The sequence below is a fragment of the Phoca vitulina genome, unplaced genomic scaffold (genome assembly GCF_004348235.1).
Source record: "Phoca vitulina isolate PV1807 unplaced genomic scaffold, GSC_HSeal_1.0 scaffold11, whole genome shotgun sequence".
Taxonomy (NCBI): domain Eukaryota; kingdom Metazoa; phylum Chordata; class Mammalia; order Carnivora; family Phocidae; genus Phoca; species Phoca vitulina.
Genome location: NW_022589714.1, coordinates 27,066,123 through 27,091,761, shown reverse-complemented (window position 1 = coordinate 27,091,761; position 25,639 = coordinate 27,066,123). Strand labels below are relative to the sequence as shown.

General features: G+C 41.1%; 1 protein-coding gene across 3 annotated transcripts in view; it reads left to right on the top strand.

The window, feature by feature from the left end:
* The first annotated feature begins 458 nt into the window (after window positions 1–458).
* RAB23 (RAB23, member RAS oncogene family) overlaps window positions 459–25,639 on the top strand; it is a 37,249-nt gene continuing 12,068 nt past the window's right edge. The window contains exons 1-3 of one of the 3 annotated variants that reach the window (XM_032409576.1): window positions 459–732; window positions 8,696–8,910; window positions 14,692–14,777. In XM_032409576.1, coding sequence (XP_032265467.1) covers window positions 8,756–8,910; window positions 14,692–14,777 — 241 coding nt within the window. In that variant the 5' untranslated portion in view covers window positions 459–732; window positions 8,696–8,755. The other 2 variants (XM_032409577.1, XM_032409578.1) reach the window with 2 other exon arrangements.

Below are 25,639 nucleotides of genomic sequence, written 5' to 3'. Positions count from 1 at the left end.
AGCAAAGTTTAGATTGCTTTTGGGGGGACCTTTTAGTTGCTGGCTTGGTTCTCTCAATTGTTAACCATCTCAGACATCTACTTTGTCCAGCCGCCAGGTGTGGGCTGTGAGTGCGTTTTCGGTTTGGCTCAACATTTTTGCTCACTCTACTCCTTGGATGTCATCGGGCGAAGAAAATAAGGTGTGTGTCCAAGGCGGGGCAAGTCCTCTGGAAGCCTGGTCACTTAGTAGGCGAAACTTAGGCGGACCTTCCTGTCAGTTCTTTACTAGGGTCCACGATCCAGGCGTTCCTGCCCGCCGCTCGTCTCCCCACTGCTACCGGGGCCCCGGAGGCACCGGGAACGCAAAGGAGCCGCCCTCCCCGGCACCAGCCAGAACTGGGGTGGAGCGGGGCGGGGGACCCGGTCCTTGCGGAGCATGCGCAGACCAAGCCCAGCGCATGCTCCGCAGAGCGGCGGGTCCACAGATGAGGGGAGTCGAGTCTCCCGCGCCCCACCACCCTTGCCGGATTTGCTGCCAAGACGCTTGTTCCGAGCCCTGGCTGCCAATAAAGTTCGTTAAAAAATCATAGTCATTCTTAAAGGAGCGAAGGAAGGCGCGAGCCAGCCAGGCGGCCCCGCCGGGGGAGCGGCGCCCTAGGAGGAGGAGGAGGAGGAGGAGGTGGTGGTGGCGGCGGCGGCGGCAGCGGTTGCGCCGCGACCAGGACGAGCCGGTCGCGCCGGGCGGGGGACGGTGAGTAGCGGCTTGCACTCCCGGGCAGCGGCGCGGCTCTGACTCGCCCTCTGCAGCGGCTGAGGGCTCCGCCGGCTCCGCTGGGGAAGGACCCGCTTCTTCCCGGGGTCCCAGGATATGCCGTACTCCGGGGACTCTACGTAGAGGGGTGTGGGGGGCAGGGGCCTCCAGGCCCGGGCTCCCATCCCCCGGCCCCGGCCGCTGAGCGCCCGCTCCCCAGCCTCTGAGCGCCGTACCCAAGTTCCGGCTGGAGAAGGTGGGCGGCACTACCTGCCCGGCACCCGCTCTCAGCGCCCAGCGGCCCGGGCTCCCAGGGTGTGGGTCCCTGGAATTGCCCCTTGGGCGGGAAGGAGGGAGACGGAGCGGGGGCGAGGCGCTGGCCTGCAGCCTGCCTGAGCACCCAGCTTCTTGCCTACTCCCAGCGCCCAATATGGGGAAGGGGCGACCCAGGCCGGGCGAGACACCAACAAGGGGCGTCAAGTGCCGGGTGCGGTTTGATTAGAAGGGGGGTCCCAAGCTCGGCCCTGGCTTTTAGAACCCCCTCCTCCCTGCGGCGGGGCCCCCTCCTTCCCGCGGCCCCACCCTTCCCTAGTTTCTTGCTCAGAGACTGCTAGAATATGAATGAGCCAGACTGCACTATTTCATTGATACTGGCTGCCACAGAATTACTTAACTCGGAGAACCGAGGAGCCTTCGGCAGCTCGCAGGCTTAGAACCTGAGGGTGCGTGAGAGAGCAGTAACTTCACCATCAGGAGTGCCGGTCGAGTCTGAAAGGGTCGTTTCTCTAGGTTTTATGTAACTCCTAACGTGTTCTAGGTAATTTCATTGGACCTAACAAGTTTTTCAGTGTTATAAACACAATCGTACCTGTACTTAAGTACCTTTTCTAATTTATTAGACTGCATTGGTTGGAAAAGTTTTTAAAATTAAATTTGGGGAAAACATTTAGAAAAGAGTATTTATGCAAAGCATTGCTGTAAGCCTTTTAATTATTATACTCAGAATTATCTTATTTTCTAAGAACTTAACTGTTTTGATAGAGTGCCTTAAGTCTACAGAGCAGTAGTAGCTGATAATCACCAGACTGGCTGTGTTAAAATCTGATTAGGCTTTTCTTCTTTAAATTTTATTTTTGAAATGATACGGTAAAATTGACTTTTTTTTTTTAAGATTTTATTTTATTTATTTGACAGAGACACAGGGAGAGAGGGAACACAAGCAGGGGGAGTGGGAGAGGGAGAAGCAGGCTTCCCGCCAAGCAGGGAGCCCGATGCGGGGCTCGATCCCAGGACCCTGGGACCATGACCTGAGCCGAAGGCAGACGCTTAACAACTGAGCCACCCAGGCGCCCCTAAAATTGACTTTTTAAGGGGTGTGCCGTTCTGTGAATTTTAGATTAATGCAGTCACCACGACAATCAGGACATAGAACAGTGTTTATCACCCCCCACCCCAAATTCATGCTATCCTTTTATATCCTTCCCCTAACCCCTGGCAATTACTAAACTTTTCCAGATGTCATATAAGTGGAATCATACAATATGTAACCTTTTGATGCTGACTTCTTTCACTCAGCATAATGCCTTTGAGATTCCTCAAAGTTGAATATATCAACAATGTCTTCTTTTTTTTATTGCTAAGTAATGTTCCATTAGATGGATGTGCCAGTTTGTTTAAACATCCATCCACTGAAGGACATTTGGAGTGTTTCCAATTCTTGGTGATTATGAATAGAGCTGCTATAAACATTCGTGTACAGGTTTTTGTGTGAACATAAGTTCGCATTTCTGTAGGGTATTGCTAGGAATGAGATTGCAGGGTCATATAAAGGATGTTTAACTTTGTAAGGAACTGTCATGCTGGTTTCCAGAGTGGCTGTTACCATTTTGCATTCTTACCAGCACCGTGTGAGACTACCAATTGTTCCACATCCTTGAAAGCACTTGGTATTGTCAGTAATTTTAAATTTAGCCATCTCATAGGCGTGTAGTGGTATCCCATGGTTTTAGTGTGTCTTTAACTAATGACTAATGATTTTGAATATCTTTTCATGTGCTTATTTGGCATATATAATCTTTGATGGGTATCTGGGCAAGAGTATTGCCCATTTTTCAAATGGGTTATTTGCTTTCTTATGTTTTTTTTTTTCCTTATGTTGAGTTTTGAGGGTTCTTTATATGTTCTGGATACAAGTTATTTGGTAGATATGTGCTTTGCAAATATTTTCTCGCAGTCTGTAGCTTGTCTTTTCATTCTTTTAACACTATCATTCACAGAGCAAATGTTTTTAATTTTTGTGAAGTCTAATTTATCAATTTTTCCTTTTGTGGAAATTTTTTTGGTATGATGTCTAAGAACTCTGCCTAACCCCAGATCAACATTTTCAGCTTGTAAAAGATTTCTTCTAAAAATTATTCTTTTACTTTATTTATTTTATTTTTTAAAGATTTTATTTATTTATTTTAGAGAGAGTACCTGAGCACAAGCAGGGGGCAGTTGGGGGAGCAGAGGGAGAGGGAGAAGCAGACTCCCCGCAGAGCAGGGAGCCCCACCCCGGGCTGGATCCCAGGACCCTGAGATCATGACCTGAGCTTAAGGCAGACGCTTAACCGACTGAGCCACCCAGGCACCCCCAGTATCACACTTTGTTAATTAGTATAGCTTTATGGTGTCTTAAAATTGGCTGCTATGATTTCCTCCGATTTTATTCTTTTTAAAAATTGTGTTAGCTATTCTAGTTTATTTGCCTTTCCATATAACGTTTAGAATCAGCTTGTCTCAACTGCAGAAAATCCTGCTGGTGCTTTGGAATTGGATTAAACCATGGATTGATTTGGGGAGAAGTGCTGTTTTTACTTTTTTGAGTCTTCCAATCTGTGAACATAGCACATCTTTTTATTTATTTAGGTCTTTGTTTCATTAGTGATTTATAATTTTCAGCATATAGGTCCTGTACATGTTTTGTTAAATTTATACCAAAGTATTTAATTTTGGGGGAACTTTTATAAATGTCACTTAAAAATTTTGTTTTCAGGGGTGGTTGGCTGGCTCAGTTGGAACAGCATGTGACTCTTGATCTTGGGGTTGTGAGTTCCAGCCCCATGTTGGGTGTAGAGATTACTTAAATAAATAAAATAAATTTAAAAAATAAAAATGTACAATTTTTCAAATTGTATGTTGTTAGGGTATAGAAATACAATTCAGTGTTGTGTGTTGCCCTTGTATCCCGTGTCCTTGCTAAACTCATTTATTAGTTCTGGGATTTTTTTTTTTTTTTAATTCCTTGGAGTTTTCTGTAAAGACACTCATGTAATTTGTGAATAAGGGCAGTTTTATTTAATTTTTCTCTAACTTGTAAGAGTTTTATTTATTTTTGTCACCTAGTTTCTGGCTAAGACTTTCTGTATGATGAATAGGAGTAGTGAGAGTGAAAATACTTACCTTGTTCTCAGTCTAAGGGTTAAAGCAGTCCGGCTTTCAGGGGCACCTGGCTGGCTCAGTCAGTAGAGCATGTGACTCTTGATCTCTGGGTCATGAGTTTGAGTCCCATGTTGTGTGTAGAGTTTACTTGAAAAAAAAAAAAGCAGGCTTTCAGAGTTAAGTATAATGTTAGCTGTGGGGTTTTTTTAATAGATGACGTTTATGAGGCTGAAGAAGTCTTCTGTTTCTAGTTTGTGGACTATTTTTCTGACAAATGGATTTGAATTTTGTTATATATTTCCTCTGTTTCAGTTGATATGGTGATGAAGTTTTTCTTTTTTACTTTGTTAATTTGGTAGATTACACTGATTGATTTTTGAGTATTGAACCAGCCTTGCATTCCCAGAATAAAGCCCACTTGGTCCTAGTTATTCTATTTGTATATTCCTAGATTTGATTTACTCATATTTTGTTGAGGACTTTTGTGTGTCCTTGTCCAGTTGTTTTTGTTTTGTTTTTTGGTACTGTTTTTGTGTTGGTATCAAAATAATACTGGCTTGGGGCGCCTGGGTGGCTCAGATGGTTAAGCGTCTGCCTTCAGCCCAGGTCATGATCCCGGGGTCCTGGGATCAAGCCCCACATTGGGCTCCTGGCTCAGCAGGGAGCCTGTTTCTCCCTCTCCCTCTGCCTCTCTCCCTGCTCATGCTCTCTCTCTCTCTGTATCTCTTTGTCTCAAATGAATAAATAAATCTTAAAAAACAAAACAAAACAAAAAAATAATACTGGCTTTATAAAATAAGTTGGGAAGTATTCCCTTCTCTTCTGTATTCTGGAAGAGAGTGTATATCATTGGTGTCAATTCTTGAAAGGTTTGGTAAAATTCTCCAGTGAAATCACCTGAGCCTGGAGATTTGTCTTTGAGTTTTTAAGTTACAAGTTCAATTTCCTTTATAGTTACAGGGCTATTAAGATTATCTATTTCATTTTCAGTGAGTTGTGGTACTTAATGCTTTTTAAGGAATTGGTCCATTTCATCTAAGTTGTCAATTTTTTAAGGGGGGGAGGGGCAGAGGGAGAGAGTGTGCGGGGCTCCATCTCACGACCCTGAGATCATGACCTGAGCCAAAATCAAGAGTCAGATGCTTAACGGACTAAGCTACCCAGGCCTCCCTAAATTGTCAAATTTATGTGTGTAGAGTTGTTATATTATCCTTTTGAGTCTGCAAAGTCCACAGTGACATTCCTGATTTTATTCCTAATAGTGGTAATTTGTATCTTCTCTTTTTTTTTTTCCTGTGTTATTCAATTTTTTTTATCTTTAAAGAAAGTTTTTTGTTTAATTTTCCCTATTTTTCTGTTTTCAATTTCAGTGATTTCTGCTTGCTTCTATTATTTCCATCCTTTGCTTTGGGTTTATTTTGCTCTTCTTTTTCTAGTTTCTTGAGGTGAGAGTTTAAATTATTGATTTGAGACTTAACTTCTTTTCTGTGGTAAGCATTTAGTGCTATAATTTTCCCTCTCAGCACTACATTAGCTATGTCCCACAAATTTTCATATTTTGTATTTTCATTTTAATTCAGTTTAATTATTTGAAAAAAATGTCTTTTGAGCTTCTTTCTTTGGCGCACAGGTTCTTTAGAAGTCTGTGTTTTTAGTTTGCATATGTTTGCAGGTTTTCCTGTTATCTTTCTGTTACTGATTTCTAGTTTGATTGCGTTGTGGTCCCATTATTTTAAGTTTATTGAGGTTTGTTTTATGGCCTAGAATCTGTTTTATCTTGGTATATATTTAATGGGTACTTGGAAAAAAAGTATGTTCTGGGGCGCCTGGGTGGCTCAGTCAGAGTGTCCGGCTCTTGATTTTGGCTCAGGTCATTATCTTAAGGTTGTGAGTTCAAGCCCCGAGACAGACTCCGTGCAGAGTCTGAGATTTTTTCTCCCTCTCTTTCTGCCTCTCCCCCTGCTTACACTCTTTCTGTCTCTCAATAAATAAATAAAATCTTTAAAAGAAAAAAGTATATTCTGTTGTATGGACAGTTCTATAAATGCCAATTAGAGGGACGCCTGGGTGGCTCAGTTGGTTAAGCGTCTGCCTTTGGCTCAGGTCATGATCCCAGGGTCCTGGGATTGAGTCCCTCATCGGGCTCCCTGCTCGGTGGGGAGCCTGCTTCTCCTTCTGCCTCCTCTGCCTGCCACTCCTCCTGCTTGTGCTCTCTCTCTCTCTGACATAAATAAATAAAATCTTTAAAAAAAAATGCCAATTAGATTCTGATAGTTTTATTGTGTTATTAGACTTTCATTTTGTTTTATTGTAGTGTTTTTGAGTATATCTCTTTGCATAACTTTTTTTTTTTTTAAAGATTTTATTTATTTGAGAGAGAGTGGGAGAGTGCATGAGTTGGGGGGAGGGGCCGAGGAAGTGGGAGAATCAGGCTCCATGGTGAGCTTGGAGCCAGATGCGGGGGCTTGATCCCAGGACCCCAAGATCATGACCTGAGCCTAAACTCTTAACCCACCGAGCCACCCAGGTGCCCCTCTTTGTGTAACTTCTTCAGTGGTTGCTCTAGGTATTATACTGTATACACTACATATATATAATTTATCACAGTCCGTTGGTGTCAACATTTTACCAGTTCAAGGGAAGCATAGAAATCTTACCTCCCTTTACATTCCGTTGACCTCTCCCATTTATAATTAATTATGTTAAATATTTTCTCTACACATATTGAAAACCACACAGTTGTGTTTGAGTCAAACATAATTTAGAATGCTCAAGAGAAATCTGTTGTATTTACCTGTATTTTTGCTCCTACCACATTCTTTTCATTCTGATATTCTATTTTTTTACATCATTTAATTATGTTTGAGGTGGAGACCTAGAACCTATACTTTAACAAATCTTCCTAGATGATTCTTATGATTGTGCAAGTTTGTGAAGCACTAGGGACAATTATTGAGACTCCATGAGGAGCGGAGAGGAATGTTCTTCATGTTTCAGACTTGTTTTGTGTAGTGGTGGTATAGATGGATTTTCAGTTAAGGGAATTGGAATATAATATTATAACATATAACAGTAGTCAGGAACTTAACTAGTAATTTTCCTAAGAAATTGACTTTCTGTTCTTTTCAATCTAAAATGCAAACAGTACACATTGTATTACTTTCATTATATGAGTAACTGTAACTAGTCTGAAACTAAAGAAAGAATGTGTGGTATAAGATTATTTGTGAAGGAGTCATTGTAACCTGAACAGTAAGAGTCCAATGCTGTTACAGTTGTATATTATTACACAAAATCTTTCTTTGGGGTGCTTTTCTAGGGATATTAATTATTACCTGTGAGATCGAACAAGCAGTTTCCTTAGATTTATATTTGTTGCCCATGTGGTGGTAACTGTGGAGGATTTATTATGTTGTATAAAACTAAACTACCATTTTTTGAATGCTTAATTTTCTTTTTTTTTTTTTTTTAAGATTTTTATTTATTTATTTGTTAGAGAGAGAGAGCACAAGCAGGTGGAGCGGCAGGCAGAGGGAGAAGCAAGGCTCCCTGCTGAGCAAGGAACCCGATGCCGGGATCGATCCCAGGACCCTGGGATCATGACCTGAGCCGAAGGCAGATGCTTAAACCGACTGATGAGCCACCCAGGCATCCCTGAATGCTTAATTTGCACTATGCTAAGTGCTTTATATGTACCATTGATCAACAATCTTCTGAGGTAAATATCCTCAGTTAAACTGAAGCTTAAAGAGGTTAGCCAGTAACGTCACGTAGAGCACAGAACTAGTAAGTGGCAGCTTTCAATCAGACCTCAATTCTAACACTGCAGTCTTAGTCTTAGTCTCATTGAAAGGTAGAACTACGTAATCTAGGCATTTATTAATACCTGATGTCATATATTGTGTGCTATTGTTCAGGATTCAAAAATGAATGATGTTATTGTACCTCCTTTCAATGAATTTACATGATATAAACAGGGTGGTAAGGGGACCTCCATCATGGAAAAATTCTTGCAATGCACTATAGTTATTTCTTCATAAAACAATTATGGCTTATTTTGTACAATTTTTGGGGTGCCTGGGTGGCTCAGTCTGTTAAGCGTCTGACTCTTGGTTTCAACTCAGGTCATGATTTCAGGATCCTGGGATCCAGCCCCAGGTCCCGCTCCGCGCTCAGCAGAGAGTCTGCTTGAGATTCTCTCCCTTTCCCTCTGCCCCTCCCCCTGCTCACGCACGTACTCTCTCAAATAAATAAATCAATTTTTAAAATTATAATATTTTGGGGCACCTGGGTGGCTCAGTCGTTAAGTGTCTGCCTTCGGCTCAGGTCATGATCCCAGGGTCCTGGGATCGAGCCCCGCGTCGGGCTCCCTGCTCAACGGGAGGCCTGCTTCTCCCTCTCCCACTCCCCCTGCTTGTGTTTCCTCTCTTCCTGTGTTTCTCTCTGTCAAATAAATAAAAAAAATCTTAAAAAAAATAAAATAAAATTGTAATATTCTGTACAATTTCTATGTTATGAAAAATAATTTCATTTTAAACCACAGATTTGAGAAGATCTGATCACCTGGATTAAAGTTGGTTCAGAAGCCTTTTCAACTGCAAAAATGTTGGAGGAAGATATGGAAGTGGCCATCAAGATGGTGGTTGTAGGGAATGGAGCAGTTGGAAAATCAAGTATGATTCAGCGATATTGCAAAGGCATTTTTACAAAAGACTACAAGAAAACCATTGGAGTTGATTTTTTGGAGCGACAGATCCAGTATGTACTTGGCTACTTTATCCCCTCAGTTTTGATTTGTGAACTCTATCCCAGGGTTTCATTGGAATAATACTAATTGCAGTACAGTCCAAGGTTAGGATCCAGTCTGATGGCAGTGGCTAATGAGACAGTTGGTGGTGGTTTTCAAATACTCAGTCCTGTGTGTATCTTTTTTTTTTTCCTTTTTCTTTTTCTTTTTCCATTCTCTTTAATGTTTAAAGTTTTTATTTACATTCTAGTTAGTTAACACATTCCTGTGTGTATTTTTATTCTTCTGTCTTTTTCTCACCTTTCATCTATTTTCCCTTCCTCATTTCCCCTCTTTTTTCATACTCCCTTCCCCACCCTTTCTATCTTATATCTGTTTTATATATATTGGTGGCACCTTTCATACTTCTTAAACACAAACTGATGCTTGACTCTAATGAGATTTCTGTCCACTACAAGCTCAACTTGGAGATTTTGCAGGTTCAGTTCCAGACCACCGCAAAAAGCGAGTCAAATGAATTTTTTTGGTTTTGCAGTGCATGTAAAAGTTATGTTTACATTATACTGTAGTCTGTTAGGTATGTGATACCATTATGTCTAAAAAAAATAATGTACATACCTTCATTTAAAAATACTTTATTGCTAAAAAATGGTAAGCATCCTCTGATCTTTCACCAAGTCTGAATCTTTTTGCTGGTGAAGAGTCTTGCCTTGATGTTGATGGCTGCTGACTGATCAATCAGAGTGGTGGCTGCTGAAAGTGGGGGTGGTTGTGGTGATTTTTTAACATAAGACAACAGTGAAGTTTGCCTCACTGATTCACTCTACCTTTCAGGAATGATTTCTCTATAGCATATGATGCCATTTGATGGCATTTTACCCACAGTAGAACTTCATTCAAAATTGGAGTCGATTCTCTCAAACCCTACTGAATCACTGTATTGTACACCTGAAACTAATGTAACACTGTATGCTAGTTATACTGGAATTAAAATTAAAAACTTAAAAAAAAATTCTCTCAAACCCTGCTGCTACTTGATCAACTAAGTTTATTTAATATTCTAAAGCCTTTGTTGTCATTTCAACAGTCTGCACAGCATCTTCACCAGGAGTAGATTCCATGCCAAGAAACCACTTTCTTTGCTCGTTCAGAATAAGCAACTCCTCATCTGTTCAAGTTTTATCACATGATTGCAGCAACTCAGGCACATCATCAGTCTCCACTTCTAATTCCAGGTCTCTTGCTGTTTCCACCCATTCTTCAGTTACTTCCTCCATAGAAGTCTTGAACCCCACAAACTCATCTATGAGAGTTGGAATTTACTTCTTCCAAAGTCTTGTTGATGTTGATATTTGATCTCTTCCAGTGAATCATGAATGTTCTTAATGGCATCTAGAATGGTGGATCTTTTTCTATAAAGTTTTTAATCTTCTTTGCCTAGATCCATCAGAGGAATCACCATCTATGGCAGTTATAACCTTACACAGTGTATTTCTTAAATAGTAAAGGCTTGAAAGTCAAAATTACTTCTTGATCCATGGGCCACAGAATGGATGCTGTGTTAGCAGACATGAAAACAACATTCTCTCATTGTACATCTCCATCAGAGCTCTTGGGTGACCAGTCCATTGTCAATGAGCAATCAAATTTTGGAGGAATTTTTGTTCTCAGCAGTAGGTCTCAACAGTGTGCTTAAAATATTCAGCAAACCATCATGTAAACAGATGTGAGTAGTAAATTTAGCATAATTCTTAAAGGCCCTAGAATTTTCAGAATGGTAAATAAGCATTGGCTTCAACTTAAAGTTACCAGTGGCATTAGCCCCTAACAAGGGAGTCAACCTGTCCTTTGAAGCTTTGAAGCCTGGCACTGACTTCTCTCTACCTATGATCATCCTTAATGCCATCTCTCCAGTAGAAAGCTGTTTCATCCACCCTGAAAATCTGCTGTTTAGTGTAGCACCTTCAGGAATTCTCTTAGCTAGAGCTTCTGGGTAAACGGCCGCAGCTTCTACATCAGCACCTGCTGCTTCACCTTGTACTTTTACGTTACACAGGTAGCATCTTTCCTTCAACCTCATGAACCCTCCTCTGCTAGCTTCAAACTTTTCTTCTGCAGCTTCCTCACCTCTCTCAGCCTTCAGAGAATTGAGGAGAGTTATGACCTTTCTCTGGATTAAGCTTTGGTTTAAGGGAATGTGTGGCTGGTTTTATCTTCTCTCCAGATCACCAAAACTTCCTCCATACAGCAGTGAGGCTGTTTTGCTTTCTTATCATCTGTGTGTTCCCTGGAGTAGCACATTTATTTATTTGTTAGTTTGTTTATTAAAGTAATCTCTACACCCAACTTGGGGCTCAAACTCATGACCCTGAGATCAAGAGTCGTATGCTCTACTGACTGACCCAGCCAGGTGCCCCTGGAGTGGCACTTTTAATTTCCTTCAAGAACTTTTCCTTTGCCCTTCACAACTTGGCTACCTGGCACAAGAGGCCTAGCTTTCAGCTTATCTCCGCTTTCAACATGCTTTCCTCACTAAGCTTAATCATTTCTAGCTTTTGATTTAAAGTGAGAGATGTGTGGCTTTTCCTTTCACTTGAACACTTAGAGGCCACTGTAGGGCTATTAATTGGCTTGATTTCAGTATTGCTATGTCTCAGGGAATAGGGAGACCCAAGAAAAGGGAGGGAGATGGAGGAAGGGCTGGTTGGTGGAACAGTGTGAGCACACACGACATTGATCCACTGAGTTGTCCATCTTATGTGGAAGCAGTCTCTGGCACCCCAAAACCATTATAATAGTAACATGAAGATCACTCATTAGAGATTACTGTAACAAATATAATAATGAAAAAATTTGAAAAATTGTAAGAATTACCAAAATGTGGCACAGAGACACAAAGTGAGAAATGCTGTTGGAAAAGTGGTGTTGATAGAATTGCTGAATGCAGGGTTGCCATAAACCCGCAATTTGTAAAAAAAAAAAAACAAAAAACAGTCTCTCTTAAGCACAGTAAAGCAAAGTGCAATGAAACAAGGCATGCCTGTTTTATTTGGAAGGACAGTTACCTGTCTCTCAGAACAGTTTTCAACTATTATAGGATCCTAAGACTATCTCAAAGTTAGAGAATTAATAATTTGTTTTAAAGAAATAAGAGCAGATTTGGCAGGACTAAATACTCCAATGAAAAGGAAATCTTTTTTTTTTTTTTAAGATTTTATTTATTTATTTGACAGAGACGCTGCAAGAGGGGGACACAAGCAGGGGGAGGGGGAGTGGGAGAGGGAGAAGCAGGCTTCCCACTGAGCAGGGAGCCCAATGCGGGGCTCGATCCCAGGACCCTGGGATCATGACCTGAGCCGAAGGCAGATGCTTAACGACTGAGCCACCCAGGTGCCCCTGAAAAGGAAATCTTACTTCATGAAATCCAGTTGGATTCTAAAACAAAAGTAACAGTTTTTTGGGGGGCGCAGTTGGTTAAGCATCTGCCTTCGGCTCAGGTCGTGATACCAGGGTCCTGGGATTGAGCCCCACGTTGGGCTCCCTGCTCAGTGGGAAGCCTGCTTCTCCTTCTCCCTCTGCTTGTCACTCCCCCTGCTTGTGCTTGCTCACTGTCTGTCAAATAAATAAAATCTTAAAAAAAAAAAAAGTAACAGTTTTTGTCATTAGTCCTGAGAACTTTTTTTTTTAAAGATTTTTTGTTTTTTAAGATTTTATTTATTTATTTGACAGAGAGAGACACAGCGAGAGAGGGAACACAAGCAGGGGGAGTGGGAGAGGGAGAAGCAGGCTTCCCGCTGAGCAGGGAGCCTGATGCGGGGCTCGATCCCAGGACCCTGGGATCATGGTCTGAGCCGAAGGCAGATGCTTGACTGAGCCACCCAGGCGCCCCAGTCCTGAGAACTTTTAAAGATACTTCATTTCATTTCATTTCATTGAGTGTAGTGGACAGATAACGTTACATCAGTTCCAGGTATTCAGCAGAATGATTCAGCTTCTGTAGAGGTTGTGCTGTGTTCAGCGCAGTGTAGCTACATCTGTCCCCATCTAATGCTCTCACAGTGTCGTTGACCATATTCCCTGTACCTTTTATTCCTGTGACTTATTCATTCCATAACTAGAAGTCTGTGTCTCCCACTCCCCTTCACTCATTTTGCCCATTCTCCCACACCCCAAGCATATTTTAAATTGTAGAGACACTGACAGATACTAAAGAAATAAGTAACATTAAACAAATCTGACTAGCCTAGACATTAGCATTAAAGATAGGTGTGTTCATTGTTTTAAAGATTGTTCGATTTCTAATTTGTATTCTATTGCTGTCTTTTTTTTTTTTTTTTTTTAAGATTTTATTTATTTGACAGAGCAGAGGGAGAGGGAGAAGCAGAATCCCCACTGAGCAGGGAGCCCAATGCGGGACTCGATCCCAGGACCCTGAGATCATGACCTGAGCCGAAGGCAACCGCTTAACCGACTGAGCCACCCAGGCATCCCCCTATTGCCTTCTTTTAAAAACACTTCTGTGTTTACTTCCTTTCTCAGATATTTTGAGGATTCATTTTAAGCCTTCATGATGTTCATTTTTATATTTGTTATCTGAACCAAATTAATATTTTAAATATATAGGTGATCCTCGTTATTTGTAGCTTCCATAGTTATAGTTTAGGGTTCTCATTGTTTATAGGTTCCATATTTGCAACTGATCTACTTGCTAAAATCTATTTGTATCCCCAGAGTCAATACTCCTAGTGCTTTGGTGGTCATTCGTGGGTATGCACAGAGCAGTAAATATTTGCTACCCTACATGCACATTCTCAGCTTAGGTCGAACAAGGCTACCCTCTTCCTTCTTTCTTCATCCCTCACACTATAAACAAGTGTTTTCTCGTGTCTGTTTTGTGCCACATTTTTGTACTTCTTGTTGATGATGTCGCTGTTTAAAATGGCCCCCAAGCATAGTGCTGTCTAGTTTTCCTAAGTACAAGAAGGCTATGATGTGCCTTACAGAGAAAATATGTATGTTAGGTACACTTCATTTACACATGAGTTACAGTGCTATTGGCCTTGAGTTCAATGTTAATGAATTGACAGTATGTATTAAATAAGTTATCTTTAAACAGAACCACAAAAAAACACAACAAGGTTATGTATTGATTCGTTAGGGAAAATGTAACTAGGGGTCATAGGAACCTAACCCTGTATTTGCCCTAGGAGCAGTGTTTCAGTATTTGATAATTCAGTGTTTGCAGTGACTTTATAGAATGTAACTACCGTGAATAAGGCAATGCACTATATGACAAAATAAGAGTAAATTTTTAAGTTTACTCTTAAGCTGAGCAGGGAGCCAGATCCCAGGACAAAGGGCAACCAAGCTGCTTCTTTTCTTCCTCCCTTCTTTCTTTTCTTCCTTTTTTGCTTCTTTCCCTTCTTATTCTTATTCTATCACTTGTGCACCTGAATGTTATAGCAAGAGGAGAGCAAGTACTGACCTAAGGGAATCCCCTTCCCCGTGCTGCTAGTCCTGGAACCACCACTGTCTGTGACTGTTGTTAAAGGAGAAAACATGACAGGTAAACTCAAATCATGTAGGAAGTTATAGCTTTGGGGGAATGTCTTTCCCCCTTTAGTTTCACTACTGGTAGTGGTAGCAGCACTTAAAAGCACTCAGACTTTTTCAGAGTGGAAACCAACGGTGTAGTTTTAAAACCTTCAGACATGAGAAACAGAAATATGCACAAAGCTATGTTACTAAAGATGTTTTCTTTACATATGAAATAAATTCATCTCTTGTTTCAGAGTTAATGATGAAGATGTCAGACTGATGTTGTGGGATACAGCAGGTCAAGAGGAATTTGATGCAATAACAAAGGCCTACTATCGAGGTAAATTGTGGGGTTTGTTTGGGCATGTCCTTTCGGCTAAACAAAGAGCTTCACTTTTTTTTTATTCCACATAGAAGGGTTTCTTTATAAGAAGACTTGAATTAATTTCAGAGTATTTTTAAAAACCTCTTAGGTCATTATTCTCCTAATGATCTTGTTGAGTGGCAAATAATGCTGTGTACTATAGTTTGTCTCTGCCTTGGAATTATATGACTCACATAGGCATTCCCAGTTCTAATCAGTTAGAAATTGCTCAGTGCCTATTTCTGACCACATGGAGATGACTCTATGGTCAGAGAGTGGAAACTGGCATGAAAAAGTAAAGTTCCTGCAAATAAGATGACACTTTGTTAAGACGCATGAAATTGCGGGGATAAAGCCGTCTCGGTGCGCTAAGAGTTCAGAGAAGTGTGAGATACACGTACAAGGAAAGAACTCCAGCTGTAGCACTTAAGAGTCTAAAATGTGGGGTTAAATTCCTCAAGGAAAGCTGAAATTTCTAAATGGAAATTTCTAAAGTTTCCATTAATATTTTCCTCTAAAATTTTGTCCTTTTGGGGCGCCTGGGTGGCTCAGTTATTAAGCGTCTGCCTTCGGCTCAGGTCATGGTCCCAGGGTCCTGGGATTGAGCCCTGCATTGGGCTCCCTGCTCAGCGGGAAGCCTGCTTCTCCCTCTGCCTGCTGCTCTCCCTGCTTGTGCTCTCTCTGGCAAATAAATAAATAAAATTTTAAAAGTTTAAAACAACCAAAGAAGTTGCCTTTCTGACTTGGTACCAGGGAAACCTGACTTCCACTGCCTCCTCTAAGAAGACATTTTGGTTTCTTGAGAAATTAAGAGAGGTACACCTCTCAGGTATCATTCTAATGGTGCCACCACTACTTCTCATTCTATTTACTGTGTCCTTAAAGCCTTCCCAGGGGCAGTAGTTTTGACTGTTGCTCTCCTGTGGATGCTAGTTTGGATCTTGAGCACCTGTAACATGGCGTGAGGCAGGAATTATGTTCTTACGGCTCAAAGCTCTTAGACTAGATGGCATTTTTATCAAATTATTAATTTCATGAGCATTGGCACTATTGATTAACAGGCCCGAAAACTAAAGTTAATTCTTAAATTTTTTAATTTTTTTTTTAGATTATTTGAGAGAGAGAGAGAGAAGCTCACAAGTGGGGAGGAGAGGGAGAAGCAGGCTCCCTCCCCACTGAGCAGGGAGCCCAATGTGGGGCTCCATCCCAGGACCCTGGGATAATGACCTGAGCCAAAGGCAGATGCTTAACCAACTGAGCCACCCAGGCATCCTAAAGTTAATTCTTGAGTAAAAATTATTTGTATTTTCTTAGTGGGGTTATTACCACCATACCTCTTCACCCCATTCACACAGAAAGAAAACAAAACAAAAAACCCTAGGGGAAATATAAAAAAATAGTAGGAGTACATGAGATTTTCATCGTTTTTACCTAGCTTTTTTTCTCTAAATTCTCAGCATGAAATATGTGTTCTTTTGTGAGGAAAAAAGATAGCTTGGATTCTCCCCCCGCCTTTTTTTTTTTTAAGATTTTATTTATTCATTTGAGAGAAGGAGGGAGAGAGCAGGGGGGAGGGGCAGAGGCAGAGGGAGAAGCAGACTTCCCGCTGAGCAGGGAGCCAGATCCCAGGACCTTGGGATCATGACCTGAGCAGGTGCCCCACAAAGGTATCTTTCACATCCTTCATGTGTCTGAGGCTCACAGGACTCCTGTAAGGCTAGCAGAGTAGGTAGAGTTATCCCCACTTCACTGATATGGAAGCAAACGGAGAAGAGGAGAGGTTTGCCCATGATCATGTGACTAGGGAGGAGTAGGGCTGAGCCTTGGCTCTTTCAAGCCACTTCTCTGAATCACATACTCCATGTTCTCTGTCATTTATTTGTGGGACTTCCTCTCAAAGTGCAAAGTTTGTAGTCTACTTTATTATTATTTTAAATATTTTATTTATTTGTCAGAGACAGAGAGCACAAGCAGGGGGAGCGGCAGGCAGAGGGAGAAGCAGGCTTCCTGCTGAGCAGGGAGCCCAATGTGGGGCTCGATCCCAGGACCCTGGGATCATGACCTGAGCCGAAGGCAGACGCTTAACCACTGAGCCACCCAGGCGCCCCGGGTCCTTGGTTTTAAAAAAAAAAACAAAACAGACCAGGTAGCTAAAAATATTTTTATTTCCTCTGTAGTTGAGGAATTAATGCTTTCTTAAATTTTATCCCATGAGACTATGGGATGTTCAACATTATTATCTTTTAATTTTTAAAATTTGACTCATCTGGCTTGTTGTGTGCTTCTTGTTTAGTGTACTTTTTAAGTGTCCACAAATCAGAGTTTCTCTTAACAATGTCTGCAAAAACATTCTTTGCCAGAAACTAAAAAGAGGACCCATAATTATTAGTATTTACTTGTTTTATCTTAATTTACTGTGGGTGATGTTTAAATTTTTTTCCACTTTGTTTCATTTAGACTACAAGGCTTCAAACAGCTTTGGTTTCCCTACACTTAACATTTTATTTTATTTTTATTTTTTATTTTTTATTTATTTATTTTTAAAGATTTTATTTATTTATTTGACAGAGAGAAACACAGCGAGAGAGGGAACACAAGCAGGGGGAGTGGGAGAGGGAGAAGCAGACCTTCCGCTGAGCAGGGAGCCCAACACGGGACTCGATCCCAGGACCCTGGGATCATGACCTGAGCCGAAGGCAGATGCTTAACGACTGAGCCATCCAGGCGCCCCCATTTTATTTTATTTTTAAAGATTTTATTTATTTGCGAGGGAGAGGGAGAAGCAGACTCGTGACCTAAGTCCAAGGCAGATGCTTAACCAACTGAGCCACCCAGGCGCCCCTATACTTAACATTTTAACTTAAAGTTGATCTTAAGCTTATAAATAGATTACCTCTTACAAGCTTTTCTTAAGAGGTTATGTGTGGTGGTGAGCGCTGTGTATTGTGTAAGACTGATGAATCACAGACCTGTACCCCTGAAACAAATAATACATTATATGTCAAAAAAAAAAAAAAGGCTTTTCGGGCGCCTGGGTGGCTCAGTCGTTAAGTGTCTGCCTTCGGCTCAGGTCATGATCCCAGGGTCCTGGGATCAAGTCCCATATCGGGCTCCCTGCTCCGCGGGAAGCCTGCTTCTCCCTCTCCTACTCCCCCTGCTTGTGTTTCTGCTCTCACTGTGTCTCCCTCTGTCAAATAAATAAATAAAATCTTTAAAAAAAAAAAAGGCTTTTCTTAAAATGTAATTTTTTTAGTTCAACCATGTTAAAACGGCAAAGAACATAGGATACTGAGACAGGTCTTATGTTTCATCTTCTTTTTCTAAGTTATAAGAATAAACATCACATCCCAAAATGAATTAAGTAATAGAAAGTGGCAATTATATGTAAATTTGGGAAATGGCATATTGAATATTCTTATATGCTTTCCTTTGAGGTTCCATCAGAATGCTTTTGGTTGCTGAGAACAGAAAAGCAACCTCAAACTAACTTAAACTACAAAGAAAAGTGGAAGTAGCGTAGCTTTTAGTTATAGTTTGTTCTTACTGTAACCCCACTGATTCTCCTAACTTGCCTCACTCCCTGTGTGGGGTTCCTCATGCTGATTTTCCTTTTGGTTGCAAGATTGCTACCATCAGCAATGGAAGCCACATGCTTTGTTCACATCCTTGGGGGGAAAGAGTTAATTCCCACAACAATGGATCAAAAGTCCTGAGCTTTTATCTGATTAGATCACCCTTGACCAGATCACTGTAAGTAGTTAGAGGAATGTGATTTCCCTAATTGGCTTGGTGCACTTAGGGCCTACTCCCCCGGAGCAGAGGGTAGGTTCAGCCTGCCTAAACCATACGCTACTATACAGTAAGGGAGAGGTGTTCTCAGGGAGGGAGGGTAATTGGATGCCAGCTAGGCAACTGGGTAATCATCTGCTACTAGTGTAGATTCAAATATGATGATATAATTAAATAGAAACGAAGATTAGGAAGAGAATGTAAGGGCTGGGAAAAATGCATTAAGATATCAATTTATTGATGGAAACACCATGCCTTATAAAATTAGGACTTACTGATTTATGTCCTAGAAATGTATTATTCAAAATACATAAAAATTTTTAAAATTTATATTTAAAAAGAAAAATTTTATTATAATTCATTTAAAAGACCTACCATAAAAAACCATTGTTTAAAGACACAGTTAGGGGCACCTGGGTGGCTCAGTCGTTAAGCGTCTATCTTCGGCTCAGGTCATGATCCCAGGGTCCTGGGATTGAGCCCCACATCGGGCTCCTTGCTCGGTGGGGAGCCTCCTTCTCCCTCTCCCACTCCCCCCTCTCCCTGCTTGTATTCCCTCTCTGGCTGTATCTCTCTCTGTCAAATAAATAAAATCTTTAAAAAATAAAAAATAAAGGCACAGTTATATTTTTAGAATGCTGCATTAATTGTATAGTGAGACATGTTGAAACATGACTTTGTAAAGAACAGAACACAGATCACATTAGAAACCCTTATGGGATCCCAAGTGACTCCTCTTAAATTCTTAAGAAATCCACCCTAGGCAGTAGAAGCCATACTTAGTACAGAAAGTTATGTACAATATAAAACATTTTCATTGTGTTTTTTTTACTGTGATTTGTTTCTAAGAAAAAAATGTTTTTGACTAACAATATGGGGAAATGAAGTTATAGACTTGAGGCCTATTATGTGAGATTATGCTCATAAATAGAAGGAAACATTTTTTTTTAAGTATCATCTTTCACGAATGTAAGTGAATATAAATTGTTGGAAATGAAATGGCTCTGGACAAGAAGCTGTTTATAGATTTCTGTTATAAATGCAAAAATTAAGGAACAACAGAATTAGACTATGCAAGTCCTTTAGATTTGTTTTAAATTATGTGAGTGTGGAATCTGTGATAGATTGGTTCATTAATTTGTGTGCTTCACATTATATAGAGTGTAACAAGAATAAGGGACAGGCATTTAAAATCTAGAATAATATATACGTAATTATAAAGCCTCTGTTTCTGATTGGCCTGCTCTACTAAATTTTGTGCCATGTTATATAGAGCATTGTTTTTTAAATTGTCGTGTGCACATGAATCCCCTGGGGAACTTGTTAAAATGCAGTCTCTAATTTAGTAGATCTGTGGGTGGCTCTAAAATTCTGCATTTCTGCAACCTCCCCGGTAACCCTGATGCTGCTGGTCCTCAGCCACACTTGCAAGTCTAGAGACCATCTTTTAGGGTCTTTCAGAATTTGAGGACAGAGTTACTCTCTAAACATTATGTGTCTTGAGTTTTTTCTGAATTACATTCAGAAATAGTAACTTTTTTTTTAAAGATCTTATTAATTAGAAATAAATTGCCAACAAACCATGAGAGACGATGGACTCTGAAAAACAAACTGAGGGTTCTAGTGGGGGGGGGGATGGGTTAGCCTGGTGATGGGTATTAAAGAGGGCACGTTCTGCATGGAGGACTGGGTGTTATACACAAACAATGAATCATGGAACACTACATCTAAAACTAATGATGTAATGTATGGGGATTAACATAACAATAAAAAATTTAAAAAAATTTATAAATGAGAAAAAAAAAAAAAGAAAGAAATTGCCAGTGGTAATCTTATAATTGACACCAAAACTTTCTTCAGATCTCTATATTCCTGATGTGTGGATAAGTGGAATAGTTTGTTAATTATGAGAAGTCATTCTTTTGTGGGTGGTTGACTGTTATCCAGGATGACAAAGTAACTTCTTTTTTTTTTTTTTAAGATTTTATTTATTTATTTGACAGATAGAAACACAACCAGAGAGGGAACACAAGCAGGGGGAGCGGCAGGCAGAGGGAGAAGCAGGCTTCCCGCTGAGCAGGGAGCCCGATGCGGGGCTCAATCCCAGGACCCTGGGACCATGACCTGAGCCGAAGGCAGACACTTAACGACTGAGCCACCCAGGTGCCCCAACAAAGTAACTTCTAATGGTGTGATTCTTAGAGTATGTAGTATTGAAGGAAGATTGAATAGTAGGAAAATAAAGGTCTTTTTAAAATATACGGTTAGAGAACAGTGGCTGCCTGTAATATCAAGGGCATAAGATATGTCCAAATGACTGCATCAGAGAAATTAAAGCATTATTAACATTTTTTTAAAAACTTTATTAATTTTCTTAAAGATGACTGGTACCAACACAGAACTAGAGGTCAAAGGAAGAAAAAGAAAGGATAACAGTATAGGATCATTTTTCATTAAGAATATTTGTAGGGGGGGTGCCTGGGTGGCTCAGTCGTTAAGCATCTGCCTTCGGCTCAGGTCATGATCCCGGGTTCCTGGGATCGAGCCCCGCATCGGGCTCCTCACTCAGCGGGAAGCCTGCTTCTCCCTCTCCCACTTTCCCTGCTTGTGGTTCCCTCTCTCGCTGTGTCTCTCTGTGTCAAATAAATAAATAAAAAATCTTAAAAAAAAAAAAAGAATATTTATAGGGGCACCTGGGTGGCTCAGTCAGTTAAGCATCTGCCTTCGGCTCAGGTCATGATCCCAGGGTCCTGGGATTGAGCCCCACACCGGGCTCCCTGCTTAGTGGGGAGTCTGCTTCTCCCCCTCCTTCCCATTCGTGCTCTCGCTATCTCTGTCTCTCTCAAATAAATAAAATGTTAAAAAAAAAAGAATATTCATAGTAGTTGATATGTTGAACAGAGTTCATGGAGATACCAAAATGCAACTTTTGTTTTTGTCTGTCACCATCCCTTTGTTTTTAGTAGGCAGTAGGGGGAGGGGAAGTTCTTTCTTGTCCCTCGAAGAAAACTCCCTTTAGCTCATGTCTTTTCTGGGCACTCTTAAGTAGTTTTTCTCAACTGCCTCATAGTTATTTCTAGTCATAAACATAATCTCATTTTGGTAGTTAGAATAGCCAGTCTTGTGCATTAATGAAAACTACAAATATAATTTAGCGTTAAATCTCTTATCTTCTCTGGGGTTTTAGTAGGCCAGTTAGTATCTGTGGTCTGGGAAGAAAATGTTGGTTGCTTCCATCCTCTCACTTGTCTTTGACTTGCTGGAGATGTGTCTTTCTTCTCCGCAGTCAGGCCCAGGAGGAAATGGAATTGGGAGACAAAAGCACTCTTTTTTCTTTTTTTAAAAGTAATCTGTCTGCCCAACATGGGGCTCAAACTCACAACCCTGAGATTAAGAGTCGCGTGCTCTACCTACTGAGCCAGTCAGACGCCCCAGACAGGAGCACTCTTACGGGTGCTATTGTCTGATATTAGGGCCCTCCGGGTGGCAGGTGTTCCAAGATGATTCTTTCTCTAGGAGATTGTCCTGGATTCCTCCAAGGTTCCCATTTTTGGGGATATTTGTTTTGGGCACATGTATGTTTGATTCTTGCAGTTGCTTTTACCCCTTGATGCCCTTGGTGAGAGTTGCCTTCCACCTCTACCCTCCTTTATGCTAAACTCCCGTCATCCAATAAGCAGTCCTATGGGACATGAGTTAAAATGACCCCATTTTCTCTGAGATGTGGTTCACCTCTATCCATATGAAATTCGTGTGCACTCTTTGTCTTGCCATTGGCAGGATCGCGGTTACTCCCAAAGGCAACTCTTTTCTTTTTGTCTGTTGGTCTTGCCTTTTTGCTGTCATTCCCAGCCACTGCATCTTCCTTAGGCTTGAATCAAGGCACCCTCAGTCCAGAGTGTCCCCCAGTTGCTGGGAACACATACCAGGCTACTTAAGTGGTCTTGCTGAGGTCCATTCCTTCTAGGTTGAGATGAGGGAGGTAATGATAGTACTCTCCCCCATAGCACCCCACCTTAAAAGAGAGAGAAAGGGGTCACCTGGGTGGCTCAGTCGGTTAAATGTTTGACTCTTGATTTCGGCTCAGGTCATGATCTCAGGGTCATGGGATGGAGTCCCATGTTGGGCTCCCTGCTCAGCGGGGAGTCTGCTTGTACCTCTCCCTCTGCTCCCCCCCCACTCTTTCTCTCTCTCTCAAATAAATAAGTAAATAAAATCTTTTAAAAGAGAGAGAGAATGATTGGTGTGGACAGCACATTCTCAAAAGAAATCCTTTCCCCTTCTTCTCAATTCTTAAAAAAATAATTTCTTGGAGTGCTTGTGAGGGAGTTCCAAAGTTGTATAATGGATTTATGGGCATTCCCTTTGCAAATTCTGCAAAGAATGATCTTTCCACACATATTTGGAATCTGGTATTTGTCATCTGTTTTATTGGTACCTCACTCAAATTTTGTATAAAGAGTCTTTAACTTTTTAAAGTATATATTAGGGCTTTTTTGAGGGGGAAGGGGGAGGTTCCTAAGCAGAAAAGAACCATAATGCATCACAATTTCACAGAGTAGGGCGCCTGGGTGGCTCAGTTGGTTAAGCGACTGCCTTCGGCTCAGGTCATGATCCTGGAGTCCCTGGATCGAGTCCCGCATCGGGCTCCCTGCTCGGCAGGGAGCCTGCTTCTCCCTCTGACCCTCCCACTTCTCATGTGCTCTCTCTCTCTCATTCTCTCTGTCTCAAATAAATAAATAAAAATCTTTAAAAAAAAAAAAAAAAACAATTTCACAGAGTATTTGTATGTATGGATGATAATACTCAGTTAGGGGAAATTAAAACAAGTTGTTGTCCCTCATTTCTGAGAATTATTATATCTGCAAAAGTAATCCACAAAACAGTTCTTGGCACAACTTGGTGGGGCTGGTTTATTTGGTAGGTGATCCCAGGAAGAAGAAGTGAGAGACTGGGGAGAAAGGGAGAAAAACCAATGAAGGGTGCATTAATGAGTTAATTATTACTGTAGGCAATTGGGGAATCATGAGGAACCATGTAGCCATGCCTCAAGATGGTCCCACCAAAGTGAGGCTGAGATTTTATCCCATCTCCCATACATTCAAGTTCTCCCCAGAGGTATGAGTTCCCTTTAGTTTGGGCAAGCCCAAGAGTCTTTCTGAAGCATCAGAAAAAGCCCAGATTCAGAAAAGCTAGTGTGGGGAGCCTGGGTGGCTTAGTTGGTTAAGCATCTGACTTCGGCTCAGCCTATGATGTCGGGGTCCTGGGATTGAGCCCCATGTCCAGCACCCCGCTCAGCGGGGAGTCTGCTTGTCCCTCTCTCTCTCACTCTGCCCCTCCCCCCACTCATGCTCGCTCGCTCTCAAATAAAATCTTTTTTTTAAAGATTTTTTTATTTATTTAACAGAGAGAGAGACAGTGAGAGAGGGAACACAAGCAGGAGTGGGAGAGGGAGAAGCAGGCTCCCTGCCGAGCAGGGAGCCCGATGTGGGGCTCGATCCCAAGACCCTGGGATCATGACCTGAGCCGAAGGCAGCCGCTTAACGACTGAGCCACCCAGGCGCCCCTCAAATAAATAAAATCTTAAAAAAAAAAGCTGAGTGCCACCTGCAGCATATGCTTTGAGGATATTAGCAACAGGCAAGAACTGTTCACAGCTACAGTGAAATTCAGGTGTTTCTACCCATATTTGTGTTTGTTTACCTCCCTTGATTGCTTAGACATATTTAACAGTGCATCTTCCTTCTCTTTAGACTGGCACTTTAGTACTTTTCCACATTCCTTTGGTCTCTCCTCACTCAGTCTCCCACTAAATGTTTTGAAGTTGTTACGGACATACTTTTTCTTTTATCCGTTGATCATTGATTTTTTAAACAACATTTTGGGACGCCTGACTGGCTCAGTTCCTAGAGCATGTGACTCTTGATCTCAGGGTTGTGAGTTTGAGCCCCACGTTGGGTGTAGAGATTACTTAAAAATAAAATCTTAGAAAGAGAGAAAGAAAGAAAGAAAGATGTTTTAAATACATTTTGCTTTTCTTAGTTAATCATTCTTGCTGTCCATATCTGTGGCACCATCTGCTTAGTTTTTTTATATATTATTATTAAAATATACTTCCTCTAAGAGTTGTTTTTTTTTTTTCTTAAGTTGTCTAAGACTTTGTATTCCTGGAAATACTCTAATGGGCCCTCAAATTCGAAGAACAATTGACTGGATATAAAATTCTAGGTTTAAAGCTAATAGAGTTTTATAATAAAGAACAGTTTCTTGGGGTGCCTGGCTGGCTCAGTCAGTAGAGCATGCACCTCTTGATCTCAGTGTTGTGAGTTTGAGCCCCATGTTGGGTGTAGAGATTACTTAAAAATAAAATCTTAAAAAAAAAAGTTTCTTAGTCAAAGTATAATGAAATAATGTTTTATTTATAGTTGAAGTAAATATTAGAGATCAAGTAAATATAAATTTACTTACTAGTATCTAGTGTGATCTTGTCAGTGTTGAGGTTTTTTGTTTTGTTTTTTTGAGAAAGAGAGAGAGAGGTGGGGGAGAGGGAGAGGGAGAGAGAATCTTAAGTAGGCTCCATGCCCAGCATGGAGCCAGACACGGGGCTCGATCTCACAACCCTGAGATCATGACCTGAGCCAAAATCAAGAGTCTATGACACTCGGGCGCCTGGGTGGCTCAGTTGGTTAAGCAACTGCCTTCAGCTCAGGTCATGATCCCAGGGTCCTGGGATCGAGTCCCACATCGGGCTCCCGGCTCAGCAGGGAGCCTGCTTCTCCCTCTGACCCTCACCCCTCTCATGCTCTTTCTCTCCTGCTCACTCTCTAATAAAAAAATTAAATAAATAAATAAATAAATAAATAAATAAAATTAAAAAAAAAAAAGAGTCTATGACACTCAACCGACTGAGCCACCCAGGCACCCCTGGTCAGTTTTATCTCTTCTTAAATTACTGGAAAGTGTTAAGGTGCTTCTGTCTGTCTGTGTTGTATCCTGTCCCTGCCCCAATTTCGTATTAACTTAGACAATTTTTGTAATTAATATATTCT